The sequence below is a fragment of the Triplophysa dalaica genome, chromosome 23, assembly GCF_015846415.1.
Source record: "Triplophysa dalaica isolate WHDGS20190420 chromosome 23, ASM1584641v1, whole genome shotgun sequence".
NCBI classification, from domain to species: domain Eukaryota; kingdom Metazoa; phylum Chordata; class Actinopteri; order Cypriniformes; family Nemacheilidae; genus Triplophysa; species Triplophysa dalaica.
In genome coordinates this window covers 4,418,732-4,439,102 of record NC_079564.1, presented here as the reverse complement: position 1 = coordinate 4,439,102, position 20,371 = coordinate 4,418,732, and the positions used below count along the sequence as shown (strand labels likewise).

At 36.8% G+C, this 20,371-nt stretch overlaps 1 protein-coding gene and 1 long non-coding RNA gene across 2 annotated transcripts in view; both read left to right on the top strand.

The window, feature by feature from the left end:
- Nucleotides 1-20,371, top strand: part of LOC130413089 (guanine nucleotide exchange factor VAV3) — a 61,362-nt gene that overhangs the window by 3,826 nt on the left and 37,165 nt on the right. Inside the window, exon 2 of the mRNA XM_056738043.1 lies at nucleotides 5,496-5,612. Within this exon, the coding sequence (XP_056594021.1) occupies nucleotides 5,496-5,612 (117 nt within the window). The remainder of the gene's footprint in view (nucleotides 1-5,495; nucleotides 5,613-20,371) is intronic.
- LOC130413090 (uncharacterized) lies at nucleotides 905-3,530 on the top strand. Its single transcript, XR_008905444.1, has 3 exons — nucleotides 905-1,305; nucleotides 1,737-1,864; nucleotides 2,404-3,530. It is a non-coding gene; the product is annotated as an uncharacterized LOC130413090 (long non-coding RNA).

Genomic DNA, 20,371 nt, shown 5'->3' with positions numbered 1-20,371 from the left:
ATGAACTAGGCTAGACACTGGACAAACTTAGTTACATTAGGAATTTTAGACGAAGGCAGACATTTCCGTTTTCAAGCAAAGCTCTTTTGTTTCAAAAAATCCATGATTATTATATTTGGGAAACCTACCCAGCTCATCTTATGACATTTGAATTGTATTCTGAACGTTGAAAAAGCATTTACCGTACATGCTGATGCCATTAAAGCGAGCAGAGATGGTCATTAATGACAAGATTTAATTGCCCTTCAGATTTGGGATCTGATTATGGAACCTTTTTAAATGGCCGATTAAGAAATAAGTGAAATCCTATTCCATGCTTACGATGCAAAATTAGCTTATGCTTTTTGCTGACGGTTACTGTTTAACTGCTTAGAAGATGATCGGTCACTACACACATGCACACAAGAACTACTGTGTGGAAGCAACCTTTACTTTAGACATTCAATGACATCACAATGCACAATGTAATGGGTATCATCCAGTCTCAGCGTTAAAAATAGACCATAACAGAAGCACTAAAGTGTTACAGCACTGGAAGAATTTCACCTGGATGACAGAGAAACCAATATATCAAATATCGTTCCAAAAAGCTAACGCTGCGCATCTGTAAAGAAATCTCTGTGGTAAAATTTGAGAATTGACATTTTGAGTGCAGTTAAACTAAAATAGCATCCAAAACAATTTTATTTATTTCGTACGATCATAAAAGTGCACTACTACACACAGCACAACGGCAGATCCGGCGTTTAATAAAATGATAATTTAAAATAAACCAATCAACACAACATGATTTAATACAGCGCTGCGCAGGACAAACGCAGCATGACATCAAGTTCCGCGAGAGCTGACTCCTCTTTATGACACCGAGCTGCTCTCGCGATACTTTGTGCGTTGATCTGTCGAGGCAGCGCTAACAAATGGAATCGACCGTACACACAAACAAACGTGCATCACACGCTCAGCTCTTACAAATAATTGCATTTATTTTATATTCCTTGTTTTTCTGGAGTGAACAGCGTTCAGCTGCAGCGAAATAATGCCCGTGCATCGCCGCATACAGTGCGCAATTGTGTTTGCTCACCTCAGATCAAGACGCGCTAGCAATGACGGGTATTGAAGTTTCTACAAGCGGTACATGGTGCGAAAACTACACTGACATGGCAAGTCGCACTATAAAGACATTACTGCCTTTTGTGACTACTTACAACTATGAAAGTGGATTTTTAGCGTTTAGAATCAAATGCTTGAAAGTAAATGCAGACATATAACGATGTGAAGAAACCGACTTAAGACTCCAATACAAAGGTATACAATCTCTTCACGCACATCCTTCTTAATGTTTGGTGAAATGACCTGTGATGTAAGTAAGGGTGTTATTTTTTACAAAGTTTAACGAGTAAGTCTACATGTGGGGGGGAGAGGCTGTGCATTAAGGATATACATATCAATTAATGTGATACGTACGCTAAATTGTGTCACGTGACCTAATATGATTTCAGAAAGAACATGGCTTATTTTACATTACTCATCTAGGTTTGTGAAAAATATATAATGGTTTGGTAAAGTCCATATTTTAAAGACCATAACCATCATAAATGCACGATGCATTGCATCGTAGGAGACAGTATCCCTGCCCAGTTTGGCATATGTAGTCTTCTGTGAATAGGGCCTAATCTGCAGTAGTGTGTGTGGAAGTATGCTATTTCAAACATTTCATTCCCTTGTGTTTGTGGTAGGACCTGTAATGTGGCAGTTAACGGATGATTTAATACTGACCATAAGAGAATCTCACACCTTGCCTGGGTGACGTTCATCGTGCAGTAACTCGTGTGCCATGTGAGGGCTGTTCACCATGGATTTACAAGTAATGGCAGTTTAGTGAACAGCCAGTCTGCATCCCTTTCATTTGTTTCACACACCATGTAACAATGCAAAACCATGTGTCGTAGCATGCAGCTGTACTTAAAAAGAGTGGCTTTGCAATTATGTTTAGATGATCAATAGGATACATCTATCAAAGGTCAACATAGATTTTTCGTGGGATTAAAAAACTATTGCTTTGTTCACCACCAAACAATGATGATTGAAATGATATGTTGCATGTAAAGTATATAGACTGTTTTTTCACATTACGAGCTAAACGTTGCCCTCTTTTATGTATATTAGGGCTGCTAAAAAATTGCCAAATAATACAAAGTGCAATACTAATACTTTACTAATACTTTACCAACTTTATAGTTGGTAAAATCTTAGCCCTCTTTAAAACCGACTATACAACTTTATTATTTTAAGTTTGAAAACCTTTCAATAACTAAAAAAGTTAAGATACAATTTTTGATCATTTCAATATATCTTGCAACCCTAAATAATATCAGTTCATGCTGTTTCACCGTTTTTTTACAGGATGCTTTTCCTTCGGTGTGCGACTGGTAAATCGCCTCACTCTAAAGATCTTTGGTGATCGTTCACATCCTTCAAACCTTCATGCTTTCAGCTACTGCCTCAGATCTGTAACCACACCATTGTTAGCATTGAGAGTGCTAAATGGATAGATTTCATCAGACTGCCCTTAAGTGGCTTTGGAGATCATTTGTGGACTCATTCAGAAAACCATTTCGATCCATATAACAGATGTCAGACAAATGGAGCTCATAATATATATTGAACAAAGTATATTTATGAAGAATGGTTTAATGCGTTCATGTCCCATTAAGATGACCCACAGTATTCTGCCCAGACTGTGGAAGCATGCTAACTGTATCGCATACATTGTTTTGACAAGACTAGTTTACAGTATATAAAAGTATACTCTGTTGAACTGGGGTAAAAACAGCTCACAGCTGGTGCCCTCCGCGCATTGCAAATGCGCCTTAAACTGTTGATTTTTAAACACCATTGACTGAATATGATTTTTTAAACCATTACATTTAAGGGGTTCTCCAGACCTACACTTCCAAGACTTTCACAGAATAAGTTTGCATGATTTATTATATAAGGCTTTTGTGTCCGTGATCGGATTGTGCACCTTGAAAGATCTTTGAGCTACTCGGTGTACAAAGCTTCATGCTCTTCTTGAAGCAAACGCGTGATTTGACAGTAACCCGATTGTACAGTTTCTTTGCATTATAGAACCCAAAGTGGATTGCACCAGAAGAGTTCCAGTTGAGTTTTAAATTAGGATGCTAAGAATTAAAAGGAAATTTTTGATTTATCTTAAAGAACCAATATGTAAATAATCTCTACTGTGATTGGCTAACCTCTTCGCTTAAAACGTAGTTCATGTATAATTTACTGCAGTATGCCAAGTAGCTTAATACTAATGAGGTATTGATATGTAAATGTGACTCATAGGTTAGGATTTTTTAATGAATCCTTCATATCGCGGATGTCCTTCTTTTACTTCCATATTTTGTGATTTTTATTTTTTGTCAAAAATCATTATTATTGTTTATTGTTTATATTGTTTATTAGTCACCCTATTGTTTTTCTATGGGTTTAAAAAAATATTAAAAAGTACATGACAACTTTGACCATACAGTATTTAATCATTTAAAAAGTCCAATGTTTACAGTCATTGCTTGAAACACTATGAATTTTTGCATCTGAGGTTTCGGAATGACAGCGTCAATATTAGGCTTTTGCAAAATCATCTCTGCAACATTCCGAAGCAAACTATATTATCCTTTGATTATGAATGCTCAATAAAACATTACTTTTATTTTTTATTACCAGCACAGTAGGGGTGTAACGTCATAGATTAGAAACAGAGTTCGGCCGAGCAGCGTTTCTCTCCAATAAACCCTAATGCATCTTGAACGACAGCAATGCAGAAAGCAACACGGCTACAGCCCCATTTAACAGCCACATCAAACGAACATGGCCTCTGTCTAAATCTCTCGCTCGCTCAGTTCTATCTAGCTTTTTTCCGACCCAACGGGACTTCTCGAGACTCCAAGACATCTGAAAGATGTGCCTTTCCGATAATATGCAGAAACCAAACAAGTGTAAACAGTCAAGCAGATTTAATCTGTGCATAAGTCTGGCCCTAGGCCTCTAATGAAGTCGTCTGTGGGTTGGGGGGATTTTGGGATTTGAGAAGCGGCATGTGTGTCATTTCTCATCTGAAAGTTTTTACTAGATATAACAGTTATTAGTTAATTTGCATGAAAATGCTTTTTGCTCGTCATACGCCGGAAGATGAATCTAGGGTGCCCTTGCTCTCACGAAGGGTACAGTCACGAACTATTATACACGGTTTTCGAGAAATCACAGGTGCAGCTGCAGTGCGAAGCACACTTTCATAGATTCACTTCCTTTTGTTGCTTAAGATAGAAACATGGCTTTACAGCAGCCGTGAAATTCTTTGTGTGGCAAGAGTTTACCACGCATTGAATGACTGCCGACAGATGGTGTTGTGCTAAAATGACTATTAGAAAAGGACACATTCTTGTGAACATGCCCGTTGAAAGGGGAAGGGTGTATATCTATGGGTTATTACAGGACATCCATTAAGATTATAATCATGTTTTTCGAGATAATAAATTGCTACACCGTTGATGTTAATTTGCTCTGTCTTTAGTCACTTAGCAACCCTTCTCGTGCAGTGAAAAGAAATTATAGATATGAACTTTAACAAAACTGTAAACAAACAAAATTCAAAGGGAAATGTGAAATATACCTACAGTGCGTATTGACATTTTGATAACGGTACAGAACATATTAATGTTAACACTAACATCTCCTTATTGGATAACAAAATTTAAATGAAAACCATATTTTGATTTATTTATATTATTTTTGTGTTAATTCTGTTTTGTTGATTTTTAATAGTTTGTTGTGGCATGATTTTTGATTGGATTTGTGGGACGTATCATACAATAGTTTTTTCTCTGTACAATGAATGCACCATGGTTACACATTTCTGTCATTATAACTGATTATAAGGAGGATAATGTTAAAAAAAACCTTCCTTCATAAGACCAAAGGGTCTCGAAAAACTTGATTCAGTCATGTGTATTTTTGTTATCGATACTTTCTCACAGCTAGCAGTTAATGTGTTTTTTTTATATTATATCTGAGAATCAAAACAGGTGTCTGATTAGTACGAAAGCTTGGCAACTCACTTGAACACAACTTAATGTGTTTACATGTTTGTTTTTAGTGGTTTATTTTATGTTTATGTTTCATGAAATAAGTATAAAAGTAAAAAAAATTTTTTTTGCTTGTCTTTGGTTGGTCGTGCTCTTTAATTTTTTTGTAATTTGAGTTCATGTAGAATGTCTAATAAAGTAGTGCTAATAAAGTATAAATAAAGTATTTTTTTACAAAAGAAACTAAAATGTTATTTGTTTTAAATAAAACAATTTTGGTTGACTCTCCTAAACATTATGAACCCCCATGATAAAACTCCTAATATTATAATATAAATATTTTTCATATAAACGATGTACTGTAATAATATTGTGAACACATTTACACCTCTTCTTTCCGTCTAGTTTCTCTGCTTGAAGAACATCAGGACCTTTTCACAGTCCTGCTCGGAGATCTTTGGCATGAAGAAAAGCGAACTGTTTGAGGCCTTTGATTTGTTTGACGTTCGAGATTTCGGAAAGGTAAGATGCTGATTAATTTTAGTCTCTTGCTAGAAAGAGTTTGTGGTATAATGTATATTTTTGTAAGGGATGGTCATTTTTCTCCGAGTGGTTGATTTAAATATCAGATTTGTGATGGAAATGTTTGTTATTCAGAAAAATAAAGGATTCTCCTTGGACAATGTACAGTATACACTGTTGAACACTGTTAAAAGGCATATTAAATAAACCTTTGAGAGCGTGAAGTTTTTTAGAAAACTGTTCATGTTCTAAAAGCGTAGAAGGTTACATTTATTCACTGTTAAACAGTTACAGTAGATATTCAATAATCCACTTAACTCACTTCTTGTAATTCTAACATCGTTTTGTTATTACTTGTGTCAAAAGCATCCCTCACGGCTTATAGTGTAACAGCCTAAGGCACTTTAAGATATGTGGTAGGACTGTGTTTATGTTTCCTAGCATTAAAAGAGCCAAACCCTGCGAGCTGGCTGGCTATATTTTTTGTGGCATTGTGTCTCGCTTGGTCACGTCCTGAGATGATGAGTTCTTTGTGGGCTGTCTGCCGCAATAAAGTCTCAGCGTCTGCATTTTATCCTGCTGGTAATTTAATCCAATCTTCAGTGTGTTTAATTAAAGATCAGTGATGGGCGGCAGGGTGTACAGCCGCCCTCTGAGGGTGTGGCACAATTGTACTGATGTGTCGAGTTTTGCGTGCAACCTTTGGATGGATTGCATGTCTTTCCCGAAAGTGAAAGCATATGTTTTGAATTTAAAAGTGTGTCATTTTTAAGCATATTGACCTCTAAACCCAAGCAGATGTTTAGCCCCAGGACTGAGTAGTACCACACTGATCAATATTGCCAGGAACACTTAAGACCCGACGGACCCCCGATGCAAACTCAGCGACCTGTCAGATGTTTCTCACCTGCTGTGTAATGTGAGAGGCAGATAGTAAATAAGTAATGGCTGTTGTGTCGGGGTTGCGAGATATCCTGTAATAATTCTCCTTGGGAGGTAAACATGTCACTCTTTCAAATACGAAGTGTCTGAATTACAGTTAACTGAGGAAATGAGAAGTATTCCTATTAAACATCTTAAATGTGTATAGGGAATATTCAAAAAATTTGCTATGTTTTAATAATGTAGTAAAGACTGGCAGACATTATAGAGTTCTAAAAGTTCAGATTTTCTGGGGATTTCACACTCTGTGTTCGGTTATTTGATCTGTTCTCAGATATTTATCAACTTTTTGCATTGGGACTGGGGATTTTTTGATTCACCATCATGTTAGTTTAAACCTGTATGACTTTCTTCTGCAGAACACAAAATAAGATATTTTGAAGAACGTTGACTAAACAAATTTGACCCCAACTTTGAACACAAAATCTCAAACGGTTCTCAAAATATCTTCCTTTGTGTTTCACAGAAGAAAGGTGCATATATGTTTTAAATAGCACGAATGTGAATGATTGTGATTGTGCTGTGGTTTCACCACCCCTGCCTGCCTGCAGCAGCTCGTCTTTTTCCCAGAAATAAGCGTACAGCTGTATCTCTTTTTTATAAATTTGATCAAACTAAATACTCTACGAATATTCAACCTATGGAATTCTACTGTAAAGGTACTTTATTAGATTAATAAGATTAATATGAGATTCCCGGAAACTGTGTTCATACCTGATCTTTAAACGAAACACCCACCGTCATGTTTTTATTTTTATAGTAATAAATCTTTAGTTAGCGGCTGCTGTATTCAGCATAAGCGGAACAAGCGCCACAGAAAAGATCAGCAGCAAGAGTCAGATTTTATTAATCTTCTGAGGAGAGTGAATTGCTGACTGACAAGATGATAGCCGAGGCTTTTCTTGCAAAGCACTGTTATCAAGAACTGGTCAAGTTAAAATTTTCTTTTGTTCTAAATTTCATAAACGTAAATGTTGTTTATTTTTTGCTTGATGTGTGCTGTGTTCATTCGTTTTGTAAGGTCTATGTTTAATATAAGCAAGTGTCATTGTACTTTTTTATAGTTTTGTGTGTTTTTATTAAGAAAGGCATTGAACCCACCATTAATTCAAGCAATTGCCGTTCCCAAATTGCTTTTTTAAAATTGAAAGTAAAATACGTCATGTGCAGGCCGCATCTTCGAACAACCCACAGCAAACACCCCACCCCCGGTGTCACTTGTACAACCAGTGTTTTTGCACGTCGATTAAAGGGTGGAAAATTTTGATCACCTTAACATCCCTACTGTATGACTTCCTTTCTTCTATAGAACACAAAAGAAGATATTTTGAAGAATAATGGTAATCAAACAACTTTGGATCCCAGTGACTTCCATTGTATGGACACAAAGCCACTGAGACGTTTCTCAAAATATATTTTTTGTGTGTTCCACGGTATACAGGTCTTGAATGACGTAAAGGTGAATAAATTATGATATTTCTTTTATCTCGTAGAGTGTGTATGTATTCAATACCAAGAAGCATGCACACACACACACACGGAGTACACACGAGCCTTCGTTCCTCTGTGGAACGTTCAGGGAAGACATCACCAATTTTTTCCACATGGATGAAAAAACATCTGTCTCATTCGTCTGACACTCGCTTTGGGCAACTCTGCCAACACCTGTTTATCACAAGGGGAGAACAAATGTTCTGGAAGCAGTTTTAATGGGAAGTTTGGGATATCATGGATATCGCATGCTCCATGCCAGCCATTTCTAAAATATTTAAACTTGTACAAATGTAGAAAACTAGATATAAACAGATATGAAATTAATTTTACATGACTTCCTTCATTAGGTGTAAATGAGGTTAAATTCAGTTTTTTAGTGAAGTTCTTGGATATTTTCATTTGTTTCTTTTTGTATTCATGTGGGGGTTGCTTCGTGTGATGACATGAGCTCTCATTGGCTGCCTGATCGTAATACATTTCTTCTCAGTAATAGGCTGCGAGCTGAACACCCGTTGGCTTGACCGATGTGTCTCTCACAGCCACAGTGACAGATCAAGTAAATCAATCCATTCACACACCTCCAGCTCTCTCTTTCTATCCATCCATCTTTTGTCTCACTTCCTGTCTCATTCATTCGATGCTGATTCTCCTGCCATAGCAGAATGACTCAATTAACTGCTAAATGGCTGATTCAAATCGGAAATGTGGATTTGTAATGAGTCAAGCACCATTTAGCAGGTGTGTTTCGTATGAAGCAACTTAGATTGCATTAATTGCAGATGCTTTTCCCATAAACAAAGCATTGTGGGTATTTAATTGCAGTTTTACACGGCACAATGGTTGTGGAGATAGCAGTAATTCTCCACCTCCTGGGACAGCCCTGTCTAGGATAAAATCCACAATCCACAGTGTTAGCGACACATATTTTCAAGTAATATGCTAACGGTTCTAATTTCATCCGAAAATCCAGCTTAGACCTGCATTAACTTGTTCTGGGGGGTTCGTGATCAGGCAGTAAGGTCTTTCTGGTTAAGATTGTTTGCAAAAAATGTTTTTTAAATTTGCGTACTTACCCCTTGCTAAGATCATACAGATAGGTTTTAACTGAAATTTTGCTTACAACTGTAGCCTGATATATCCCATGATTCTGTTCACTTCCGATATCAGTCATATGGTCGACGTGCATCATACATCAGAGCTTTTGTTCTATTCTGAGCCACATGCTGAGGATAAATTAATGAAAATAAGTTCAGATGTGAAAGGTTTGATATTTACTTCTGCATTTGTGGTGGATAAACTGACTTCAAGTGAAAAATAATTGCATTCAGGGAACTTAATTTCAAGTCTCTCGAATGTGTCACAGAGTCATCACATGGTTTCTTGAGAACCACGATGAAAATCGAAAGCTTGTCCTACCTATATATAAGTATGGGTTGTCAGTGTTGTAGAGGTGGGTGTGTATGTAATATAGCAGAGTATAATTTTGTACTTGTCAGGTTGCTGGTGGGCTCTGGAGGGGAGATTGGAAGACCCACTCCCACATCTGTTGTGCTATTGAATTTCCATATAGTTCAATATATTGCTGCAACTGAGGCAGAAAACAATAATCAATACCAGCCCTTTCTCTTCGGTTTGTCTCTTTTTTACTCTTTCTGTCTCGCTTTATTTTCAACGTAGTGTTCATGTGGACATTGAATGCATGTTTGGGCCTATAAATATATAGATGCACAGCATGCATTCATCTCTCGCTCTCGCACTCACTGTCTCGTGCTCTCTCTCTCTCTCTCGTACATCATCCTTCTAAGGTTCTAGGTTGAAGTGCCCTTCAAGGCTCTTGTTCCTGGGCGGATGTGGGGTTTATTGAGTATCAAGTGACAAGGTTTTTCTGTAATGGATGCTGGAGGGGATGTGGTTAGGGGGGTATGGGGTGCTACTGCAAGTCCTGATAACACACAGCAGCTCTGCTCCTGAACCTAGAGAGTTTCTCCCTTCAACAGACAGCATTTTCAGATATAGTCCTGACAAATAATATACACGGATGCAGTATTTCCCACAGTATTATTCGTAACATTTGTGTGTCTTAGTGTTAGCACATGATATCTGTTACCTTCTACTCTCTGATCTGTCACTTATACTGTATTTTATAAAAAGAATTTCACCAGCAGTCAATTGAACTGCTGCTAAAATCCTGCTTTATAAACGCAACATCATTGGACAAAATCACAATACAGTACATCTACATATGCTGTTACCTGACAATGTGTTGCTATTATGACCGCTTCTTTGATTTTAAATGCAAGAGACAGTTAAATACATTACATGGAGATAACTACATGCGCGGAAGAGAGGCCGAGGGCTCGCACACAAATGGAGCTCATCAATCGTGGATAGGACAATCCCAGAAAGCATTGTGATGAGATGTGTGAAAACCAATGATAGAGGAGGAGTTGGAATAAAGGAGTGTTTACTCATGTTATCATGATAAAGAGTGTATACTTACTGTGTACCGTATTTCGTTGAATAAATAGTTAAAATTAAACAGAGTTCATAGGTAAAGGGGGTTATATAATGACTGAGTTATCAACTTGTCAGCATCTTTCAGATAAAGAGTTCATGTTGTTATGAAAACATATTGTGCATTTCAGAAATTTTTTTGCAGTATTCAAAAAATGAGTTCATGTTATTATGAAAACTTTTCAGAACGTAAAACCTTTTATATTTACAGTTAAAAAAATGTACAGTAAAAGGATCAAAATTATAAATTTAAGGGAAAAATTTCAAACATTAAACATTTGAAAATAAGCCCTTTTAGTTTTTGAATGTGTTTTTTGTGTGTTAGATTAATGTCTAAATCAAGCAACATGCCCCTCACTATATTTGAAACGGAGCTGTATGTGTGATGTAACACAGCTATCTGTGGTGATGCCTGATAACAACATTTTATTTAAAGCATTGATATTAATGCAAACAACATCCATGAATTCGTGCAGTTTCACAATAGCATTGTAGAAATACTGAGTGAAATTAACCAGGAATCATTGTTTAGTTGAATGCTAGTAACATAACAGGCCCGAGGGATTACAATGGCGTAATGTGTGTCAGAGTTTTTTAGGAGGAACTACGACATCTGCTATTAGTCAATTGTGTGAAGTGTTAGGGCTCTTAGAATGAGCACACATAGCACACACACTCACCGTACGAATAAGGAAGTGAGTGTCAAGTGCTCCGACTGTCCTCAAGGGCCCATAGAAACGAAGGTTTTTGATGATCTCCACTCTCTCGTTGATCTTTGCCTGCAGAGTGGCGAATGCTAGCAGAATGGCCTTTTCAAATGCTCCGGTTATGTAATTGTCACCATACTGGATTTATAAAGACAAAAGTTACAGATGCAGAAACAAAACCAAGAAACGACTCTGAAAGCAAGGAACTGAGGAAATTAAAGGAGTAGTTCACCCGAAAACTGAAAGTTGTCAAAATTGATTTACCTTTGTGTTGTTTAAAACCTGTTTTTTGACTGTTTATGCTGTGTAACACAAAATAAGATATTTTGAAAAATGTCATAGTGGTTTTGTGTCCATGTAATGGAAGTAAATGGGGTCTATGTGGTGTGCTTTCCAACGTTTTTCAAAATATCTTCTTTTTAGTTGTGCAGAAAATAAAAGGCACAGAGCAAATAATGAAACATTTTTAATTTTTTCTTTAAAAATTTTCTTTAACTCTTTAAATCATTGTTAGTCAGTGATAAATTACATAGTTGGAAGGGAAAAGAGGAGGTCTGTAACATAATCTCAAACACAATTGTGAAGGACGGATTTACAGTTAATCTCCGTCATTGACAGACTTTTTTTTACCAGTGACAGAAAAATCTGAAGACCGTCAGTCATTTTGATGGATTACAATGCGATTTGTAACTCCCCGTTTTGTAATTTCCCTTCATTGTAGCGTGATCATAGGCGACTACCCTTGCTTGCGTAGAGACGTGTGTTTCCTATTCATTATCTTACTTACAATGCCTGCCTGGTCTGTATTTGGAAAACGCGCGGTCAGCGGAGACCTGCGGTGCAGATGCATCTGTCACTCAGCCCCTGCGTGACATACGCGCATACACACATAGGTTGCAATGGTGCGGTGTTAACAGAGTTCTTTCCTTCAGAAAAGCAACTAGCATACGAAATCTGACATTGGCGTCTTCTCTGTTCAGTGAGCGGCAGAAGCATCACATTCATGACCATACCACAGCTAACTTGTGACAATAGAAACATAAAAAATATAAATGAATATAAACAACAATGGCTTTATTGGGCATTCATTTGTATTCAGCAAATTCTGAGAGTAAACGCAAGTCCAGCGTGATGATGTCACGGACATGCTAATAACCACATTACACCACCTTGCACCAAAGTGACGGGTAATAATAAATTATAAAGTTTTTTAACAAGCCTAAAAAATGTCTAGCTAACCTCTGCTTAAATTTATAGGAATATTACTTGACACATCATAACTACTTATTGTCGTCTTGTCAGTCTGTCCATCTGCGTTCAGGTTTGCAGAGCACTTCTCTAACCCGGTCACTGAGTCACATGCCCTCGAGCAGAAGGCTGTAAACTGCTGGAAAGCATTCACACTTCCTCTTTCCTGAAGCTGCGACCTCATTACTACGTGGCGTTCCCTGTAGGTTGAGTTGTGAGCTTACTCATGCTTCCTGTTGTAGGCTCCTCCACTGTGTGTTGGGGGGTCTCTGTGTACACACGATATGCGTGTGTAGACTTACACTAACACTGAGCAGCTGATCTCCTCATGAGACGCATCTAATGTGTGAGGAAGAGACTAAAGATCACTGTAAACGGTGCCTTTGTAGATTAACAGACTTTTAAGTCCGTAAACGATAGAGCTGTGAATCTTCACCTGCCTCACGATTCGATTCAGATGGTCACGATTCAATAAATGTTGTCTGCCATTTTTGTTATTAAAAATATACAAAAAATATACAGACAATTAAACCTCTTTCTCTTACAATTTCTTTTATTTAGCAGCTTTTGAAACAAAATGATGTCACATTACATGACAACTTGTCTGTAACAGCATGTAAGCAGGAAACCACTTTATAGTGCAAAGTAAATATATTATCAAATGGTTTCCACCTAATGAACATCAAATTCTGTAGCAGCTTTAACTCTAATTCACTTAGAGTAAGGTTAATTCAAATATTAAATAACTTAACAGGGTGCTTTTTTCCTGAAAACAATTGCATTAACTGGAAGAACATGACGTTTTAGTTTTCTTTGCCCGTTCGGAGGTAAAGAAGTCTCTATTGCTTGCTTTATTGTTGGCTGCACAGCTCTGTTTTGCTGGGTTGCCAATAGCTCTGAGTGAAAACGGGAGATGCGTTTCCTCATATTTGTTGTTGTGTTTCAAACATATTTAATCCTGGTTAGACATTTCTTGCACATTCCATACCTTTTATCGAGTAACCCTTTCTCGTCTTCGTAAAATCTGAAATGTGTCCAAATGTCAGCTTTTAAAACGGCGGGCGCATTTTTTTAGCACCGGTCGCTGCACACCCCGACACGTCTCCTACTGTGTATACTCACATCCGACATATGTGCCGTTTACATCCTAAGGTTAAATGCCATTTTTATTAATATTTTCAAAATACTTTATAATTAAAGAAAAAACAATGTGTGGTGTAATATTTTATTTACATTTTTAAGAATCAATTATATCATTATATGCATCGATGCAGAATCGTTTTACGTCCGCATCGCGATGCATTGTGAAAACAATTATTTTCCACAGGTCAAATAAATGACAGGAACTACTTTAGAAACATAGTCCAAGTATAACAACGATTCCTAACAAGGGGTTCTTGTAGTCTATAGATTATTTAACTTTAAATTTTTGAATTTTCTCATGCTTGCTTGCCTTTCCAAATCTGGACTTTCTTAAAAATATCTTCTTTTGTTTTCTGCAGAAGAAAGAAAGTCGGTTACCAAACAACACGGAACATTTCTCAAAATATCTTCTTTTGTGTTCCACAATAGAAAGAACTGTTTTGAAATAATTTGAAATAGCAGAAGTGCCACAAATGCTTTAGCGTTTCTCATAGAGAAGTTGTTGCAGGTGTGTGTTTGTGTTTTCAGTTTCTTGCTGTGGTCAGCGCCGTCACAGATGGGTTATTTAACACTCAAGACTGCTGAGGGTCCCGTGTAGACTTCTGCAAACATCAATCGCTCTGCGCACCACCTCAGTGTCCTATTTATTCTCTTCAAAGGGCTGAAAAAAAAAACAGTTTTTTTTTCAGCTGGTAGTGGGCGCTTAGAAAGATTCACAAAAGCTAAATCACACTCGAAGCTGTAAGATCCATAGAATCGAAGTATTGCGTGACTTTATACTGGAGGTGTCGTTTTTGAGGCCCATTAGAGCTTTTCTTTCTGAGATTTAAATTTCAATTGCAGTGTCCCCCGAGTCATCCATTTGGATCCCATCAGCTTCGCTGAAGCTCAAAGCTGTGTGGTTTATAAAAAGATGTTCTCTCAGGGCGTTTTTAAAAATCCTCCAGTAAAACTTTCATAAGGCACTCGACTGAAGCCAGGAGCAGATTTTAAGGGACTGTTTGAATATAAAAATATGTTGAGGATGTGCGTACAGCAGAGGTCTGTGTGCAGGACCTATATTATATATTTATGATATTGTATTATTTTTTTAAGTCGAGGGATAAATCAATGACAGACTTCAAATGATATAATTATCATTATTAGGGATGCACCGATATGTAAAGTTTGGCCAATAACAGATAATTCTTGAACATTGGAAATCGATAACCAATATATTATATAAGGCTCAAAACGCCGTATTTTCCACATACCATGCATGTTTGTATCTTCTTTTTGCTCCGCCTCTCTTAAATGCGCAGATATTTAACAAAGCTCATCGCTCTGAAGAGCGAGGTGTGCTATGATTGGTCAGTTAACCAGTGCGTAGTGATTGGTCGAATACTGCAAGCGTGTGATGGAAATGTGACACCTTTTATCAGGTTCCAAAGCAATTGTACTGACAGGTACCCCCACCTTACTTGCATATACATTTGTGCGGTCTTAGTCATCTCATACCAGGAACTGAAATAGATTTGTGGGGGTGTGGTTACACGAGGCGTTTCAGGCAGGTCTGGGTAAGCATTCGCTTTTAGATAGAGTGCATCTTTTGTTCCGACACTTTAATTTTTGCAATTTAAGGTGTCTAAGACATGTGTGGGCAACTTATAGCACACCAAAGACACAGAAAAACACGTAGTCGCACCATATGACCCATTGAAAAATGACCAATATGGGCAATAATTTAATGTATAGCCCTAATCATTATTCATATTTTAAAGACTCTTTCAACCTAGTAATTCAATTTTTATTTCAGTTCTACAGTCTCTGACCTCAAATATTGTTAAACAGTGACACAGACATATTCTGAGCATCTGACCAATAATTGTCATCATTCTGGCTTGTTTGTGATTGAAGACTTTTAGTGCATTACAGTACAGTTACAAAAGCATCGACCCAGTCCTGCTAATTATAGAAGTGACATCTTTGTCTAGGGGTGACAATAGACCAGCGAATATTGTCATGTATAAATTGACAATCGATCTAAAAGTAGGTCTCACGCTGGCTACAGTCATGATCAGAATGAACATGTGATATTCACTGACCGCGGCCAATGATGTCTAGTGATGTAATGTAAACAGGAACAAGCGAAAGATTGTTATCGATTCTCTCACATTCAGTTCAATTTCAACTTTGCCCTGCATATGTTAAATAAAGTTCCTTTTTTTATGGAAAAAGAGAGCACGGGTGTTAATCCATTTGGTTGTGTGGGCAGCATGAGCGTGTGGGAGAAGCTCTTTGGTTCCTCCATGGAGGAGGAAACAGAAAGGAGTTTCATACGTAGAGAAGAAATCGCTTCATGTGATCATGTTCATTCTGTAATGCTGTGATGAGATTATTGGCAAATGCTTTAAAGGGATATTTCACCCATAAAATTCTGTCATCATTTACTCACCTTCGAGTTGTTCTAAATCTGTTCACATTTCTTAGTTCTGATGAACACCGAGAAAGATATTTGGAAGAATGCTTGTAAACAAACAAGTTTTTTTTTCTTTTTTTAACACAAAAGAAGATCTTTTGAAGACTGTAGGACAGCAAATAGCTCTTCTTTTGACTACCATTGTATTTTCACCCACTATTGTAGTCAATAGGGGGGGAAATCTGTCTGGTTATTAGCATTCTTCCAAATATCTTCTCTGTTTTCATCAGAACAAGGAAATTTATACAGATTTGGAACAACTCGAAGGTGAGTAAATGATGACAGAATTTTCATTTTTAGGTTAGGGTTAGGGTTCACACAGCCCACTGATCCCGGAAAATTGCAAAAAAATTGCCAGACTGCCTTCTGTGTAAATGCAAAAGCATCCCGGATAGATCAGAAAAATAATTCCGGAAAGGGGACCTTATAACATTAACGGGATCAGTCCCGGAAAGCCCCCTGTGCAAACAAAAGGCAGGAGCGATGCTGTAAGGGGTGTAACTATCTTGCGACTGTTTGAGCGGGGTTTAAAAACCAGAAAGCACTTTGATATGCAAATTTTGCACATCAACATCTAACGTCCGATCAGCTGCCATGTTGTTCAATTCAATATATAACATTTCCGCTGTTGTAGCAGGTCACTACCGCTTTCTTTTCCAACGCGCATATTATACATCACGTCAAGATCGTGTTACGGGTCTTTACGGGATCTTTACGGGATGTGTGTGAACGCACAGATTCCAGAAAATCACGGGCAGTGTGAATGAACAAAATCTAACGATCCCGGGAGAAATTACAGAACTCATTTTCCGTGTATTTTCCAGGGCCTCTGTGTGAAAAGGGCTTAAGTGACTTGTTTTTGAATTCCTGTATTTACAGAGATGCATTGTTAACATTCATAACATGCTATTTTATATCAGGGTGATATACAGTACTTGAAAATGATACCTTTAGTATTATTTCAAAGTTAAGAGCAACACACTGCAGGAACAAGAGTTGAGATCTTTCGAGACCACAGCAGCGTGGTCATTATGTAGGTCATTCAAAGCAGCTGTTTCCTCCCGGGTCTCGTCCACCTGGCTGCGATCTGCATTGGAGTCGGCTCTGGGTTTCTGCACAATCTTGCTCTGGCCTTGCTGGGGATGCTGCTTACTCTCCACACACTCTTCTTATTGTGTGTGTGTGGGTGTGTGTGATTTGTTGTTTTCAGCGTCGAGAATATTGGCGTTGAGTTTAAGACGAACAGGCCAGACATGGTGAAATTGCAAACACAGTTGTAAATAATGGAAAGTAAATTCTTTCCTATTGTGTTTGACATGTTTATATGTCTTTTGTCCTGTTTAGGAATTATGTGCAGATGTTTTGGTGAACTCATGTATGAGTATCAGAATGAAGTCAAGCGCTGACAGACAACATGAAATCATAATAGACCCTTCTTAATTTCCTGAGCATTTATGGAAAAATCATTTATTGTGCAAGATGTTTTAGTTCTTAAGACAAAAACGTTTGTGCTAACTCTTGACAGTAAGGTCATATAAGTTAACTCCATACAATTTAATAACTAGCTGCAATAAGCAATAATTTTACAGTATAATTTCTACATAAATTAAAGGCATTTTGTACATTTAACTTGTGTAAATATGCATTTATGTATTGATTATAAGGCTTGTCATGATAGAAAATTTGTAATGAATGCATTAACTAATGTTAACAACTTTATTGTAAATGTTACTGATAGTCTCTTATTAAAGTCTCTCAAGCAGCATTTAATTTCTTATGTTGTAAGAAAGGGTGAAAGATAGTATTTCACAAGCCAATCATATCGAGCCTCTTATTTCCTGCTAAATATTGTTTCACTTTGAAATATGTCACATTGCGTTATGCTTCCCATTTCATATCGTTTTTATATTCGAAAAGAGGAAAAAACAGTATGTGTAAATTAATCCGAGATCAAGACAAAAAAGTATTTTGAATTTTGTAGTAGAGGTTTTAAATCTTAGTGTTTGTACAGATGTTGACATATCTCACTCTGCTGCTGGTATTGTTATAACATGATTTGAAATTATATGTTACATTTATTCAATTTTGAGTTATACTGTACATGAAATGGGACACATATAAGAGATAACAGATGTTTTTATTGATTAGATATTATTTATGAAGCCAGGATTGTACTGTATCTCAGCTCAGATTTAATTATGGTACATCCATGAAAGCACAGATGAGTCGCATGAATAATGAATAAGCATAAAAATGGAAACATTAACCAGATTAAAAATTCATTTCATAGCCATGTTATGCATCACCCTGAAAGTCAAGAGGCCCATTAAACAGCTTGCGTTTCAATTTCAGTTAGATGTCCTCTGAGTTGTGGGTAAACTTGTATTTATCTACAGTCCTAATCACTGATCTGGGGTCAAGAATGAAAGTGTACAATTACAGTAGAGTAGTGTTGTAGATCAACGGAAGAGTATTTGTAAGGGCCTTTACATCACCTTCACCATTTTTTTTAACGGGTCTGTGGTTTATATGAAAAGTTCAAATAGATCGTAAAAAATAAGTAGATCGTTTAAATAAAAAAAAATTATAAACAGAATTTCTGTAGTGAATTCTGCAGGGCTGTTTCTACTGTCAGCTCTGTGTTATCTAGTTAAATAGGTTTGTGTCTGTCAGAATTGCACATGCTAGAGTTGATGCACGCATGTTTAAGAATCAAAAGTTTCACATTTGTTTTTATTATTATGTTTAGTGTTTTTTTACGGAAGATTTGTTTATCTACCGCCTTTCATTCCATTCCTCCTGATGTCTTTGTTCTCTTGTACTAATGAATTGGAAGAAAACAGATGTGAAGCAACCAAATTTCCCTCCCACTGCCTGTGCTGAGCATTCATATGCCCACACGCAGATGCTTCCCACCATTTATATAATCAAAGGTATAGTCTTACTCCTGATTGGATATTTATTGACCATGAAATGTGTGTGTACATCCATGTTGGTTGTCTGAACTGAGGCTGGCGATGACCTTGCTGATACCCAACAAGGACTATCTAATTCGTTTATCGATGCTCTATATATGATGCTCTATATATGTTGTATGTTTGTGCACTTTGCTGGAGACAATAAATGGCAGGACGGTGAGCACTTTAGGGGAAATAAAATAGTTTGATAGATCAGAAAATAAATAAACAAACATATCCATGGGTGGCATTCGACATGAAAATGAAAAAGTTAGATTTTTTTTAAATTGTTTTGATCTGGGAACTGTTAGGGATTTTAAAGTATGAATACGCTAAGTTTGCAAAGCTTTTACCCATTTTTACATGTATACATATTTAAGAAAATATGTATTTACAGTGCGTCAATTTTTTTGTTTTTATTGTTTAGACTAACTTTATCCAAAAATGTTGGTAACATGATTGCAAAAACCTCAAACCTTATATTATCCAGTGAGTAAAAATTAGAAACAGATATTTTAAGTTATTTCAGTTTTCGGAGGTTGATGATTTCATATTTTCTGAATGTTAGTCACTTACTTTCACTGGTATAGAATTTTCATACCCTTATATCTTGCTATGTCATTCTATAAATGCCATCACTATTATTTTAATTCTGTAAATTATTTTATATCTTTTCATTCGTTTATTTCTGAAATAGTTGAGTTCTCTAATTTTCAACTATTACGCTTATAATCTGAATTAAAAAAAGATGCCTAAAACGTTATCTGAAAATTGTTTTTCACACATCAAGTGAACTTTAAATAGAAGCCCTGCATTTTCCTTTTAGAGTACGAAACTGGAGTCTAGCAGACTCACTGAACACTTTTACAGTCATACCGAAATCCCAGTGCTGTCATTTCAGTCGATCTGCATTCACAAACCAATCTAAAACTTTCATCTTTGCACCTATTTATAAGAAATAAAGAAAACGTTATTGGAATCCACAGAAAACAGACTTATCATGAATACCTTTTTTAGGTATAGCAAATGTAAAACGGACTCTTTACACTATGTTGTATTTGAAGTGTGGCACCTGTTAAAGTGAGTTTAGACGTCTCTTCTTCACCCTGTTATGCAAGCACTGGAGAATTCATTTAGATTCTGGAGATAAAGGAGTTTTTCTCTCAGTATCTTGGAGATCTTTGTCCAGTTTTTCCATAGTGATGTCTGTCTGTGTTCAGGATATCTTCCGTTTTCTAAATATAGCAACATCAGGCAACCAGTACCCCATCGCACGCAGAAAGGTTTTTATGCCAT